The sequence below is a fragment of the Gracilinanus agilis genome, chromosome 5, assembly GCF_016433145.1.
Source record: "Gracilinanus agilis isolate LMUSP501 chromosome 5, AgileGrace, whole genome shotgun sequence".
Classification (NCBI taxonomy): Eukaryota; Metazoa; Chordata; class Mammalia; order Didelphimorphia; family Didelphidae; genus Gracilinanus; species Gracilinanus agilis.
The window spans coordinates 284100821-284102872 of record NC_058134.1 but is presented as its reverse complement, the minus strand read 5'-3'; the positions used below and the strand labels follow the sequence as shown (position 1 = coordinate 284102872).

The 2052-nt window shown below is 36.9% G+C and overlaps 1 protein-coding gene across 1 annotated transcript; it reads left to right on the top strand.

Annotated features, from left to right (window-relative positions):
- The first annotated feature begins 205 nt into the window (after positions 1–205).
- LOC123249374 (olfactory receptor 2AP1-like) lies at positions 206–1138 on the top strand. Its single transcript, XM_044678384.1, has one exon. It carries the CDS (start codon positions 206–208, stop codon positions 1136–1138), a length of 933 nt encoding a protein of 310 aa, XP_044534319.1.
- The last annotated feature ends 914 nt before the right edge of the window (positions 1139–2052 follow it).

Here is a 2052-nt window from a genome sequence, read left to right as displayed (position 1 = left end):
GGAAATGTTGGCATAGGGAGGTCCTGAAAAGGACTTTCAATGTAAGCTGTTTTTCACTTAAAAAAAAAAAAGCTCATGGGGAGCATAATCAAAGATATGCATGTCAATGTGCTTATTCCATTGACTCTCCTAACCTGAACCTCTCCTCTTCTATCCTCATCATTGATTTCTCTTTTATTCAACTTCAGTTCCAGCCAAGGTCACAATGAAAAACCTCACTACATTGACTGAGTTCATCCTACTGGGCCTGACAGATGCCTCTGAGTTTCAGGTTGTGATTTTCCTCTTTCTCTTTCTCACCTACATGTTTAGTATCATTGGCAATCTGACCATCATCATCCTCACATTGAGAGACTCCCATCTGCAAACTCCTATGTATTTCTTCCTTCGGAATTTTTCCATTTTAGAAATTCTCTTCACATCTGTTTTTACTCCCAGACTGTTGTTCAGTATCACCACAGGGAACAAAACCATAAGCTTCATTGGCTGCTTCATTCAATATTTTTTTGCCATATTCCTAGGAGCCACTGAGTTTTATCTCCTTGCTGCCATGTCCTATGATCGCTATATTGCCATTTGCAAGCCCCTGCATTACACAACCATCATGAGCAGCAAAGTCTGTATCCTGCTCATCTTCTTCTCTTGGTTGGCTGGGTTCCTGATTGCTGCCCCAGCAATTATAATGGCAAGTCATCTGGATTTCTGCTCGTCCAATATCATGAATCATTATTACTGTGACACTGCTCCACTTTTGAAGATCTCCTGTTCAGACACGGGCCTGGTAGAGCTAGTCGATTCTCTCTTAGCCATTGTGACACTTCTGCTCACTCTAACTCTGGTGATTCTCTCCTATGTAAACATCATGCAGACAATTCTTAGATTTCCTTCTGCTCAACAAAGGAAAAAAGCCTTTTCTACTTGTTCCTCCCACATGATAGTCATCTCCCTCTCTTATGGCAGCTGTATGTTTATGTACATTAAACCTTCAGCAAAAGAAGATGTCACTTTCCATAAGGGTGTAGGTATCCTCCAAACCTCAATTGCTCCCCTCCTAAATCCATTCATTTACACCCTAAGGAACAAACAAGTGATACAAGCTTTCAAGGACTTGGTCCAAAAGATCACAAGTCACCAGTGAATTAATAAAATTCAAGATTACATGGAAAATAATTACAAAAAAGCGGGTCAATTAAATTTAAATCAATTCAATAAACATTTATTTTTTCTAACATGCACATATTTTTCTAACATCTAACAACAAGATGCTATACCAAACACTGATGACACAAAGACAAGAAGGAAACATGTCCTTGCCCCAGAATATATATATATATACACATATATATGTACACACACACATATATATATATTCTATTACAGAAATAGAATATTATACAGATAAGTAAATACAATAATTTCAAAAGGGAGACAGAATTAACATGGGGTAAGGAAAGAGGAAGAATTAGTAAAGCACTATTTAGGAAGTGACAATTGAGTTGAACTCGAATAGATGCTAGAGATTCTAAAAGGCTGTACAGATAGAGTTGACTACCAACACTCAAGCACAAAATGTAGAGATGGAATGTTTTGTATAGGAAACACTAGAAGGACAATTTGTTGGAAATGGATAGTGCATGAGTGAAATAAGGAGAACCAGAGAACATTGTTCACAATAACATCAATACTGTATGATGATCAACTGTGAAAACTTGGACAATTCTGAAGGCCTTATGATGGGAAATGCTACCTACTTCCAGAGAAAGAACTGTTGGAATCAGATGGAAGCAGATCAAGGCATACAATCTTTCACATCATTGTATTTACAGTTTTATTTGTATGAATGTGCTCTTACAACATTGACCCATATGGAAGTGTGTTTTTCAAGATAATATATGTATGGCCAAGATCAAATTGCTTACCATCTCTGATGGGGGTTGGGGAAGTAAGGAGGGAGATGGTTTGGATCTTATAAGTTTGGAAAATGTAGGTTAAAAGTTATTATTCAATGTAATTGGGAAAATAAAATATCTTTGAATTAAAAAGAAAAAGGAA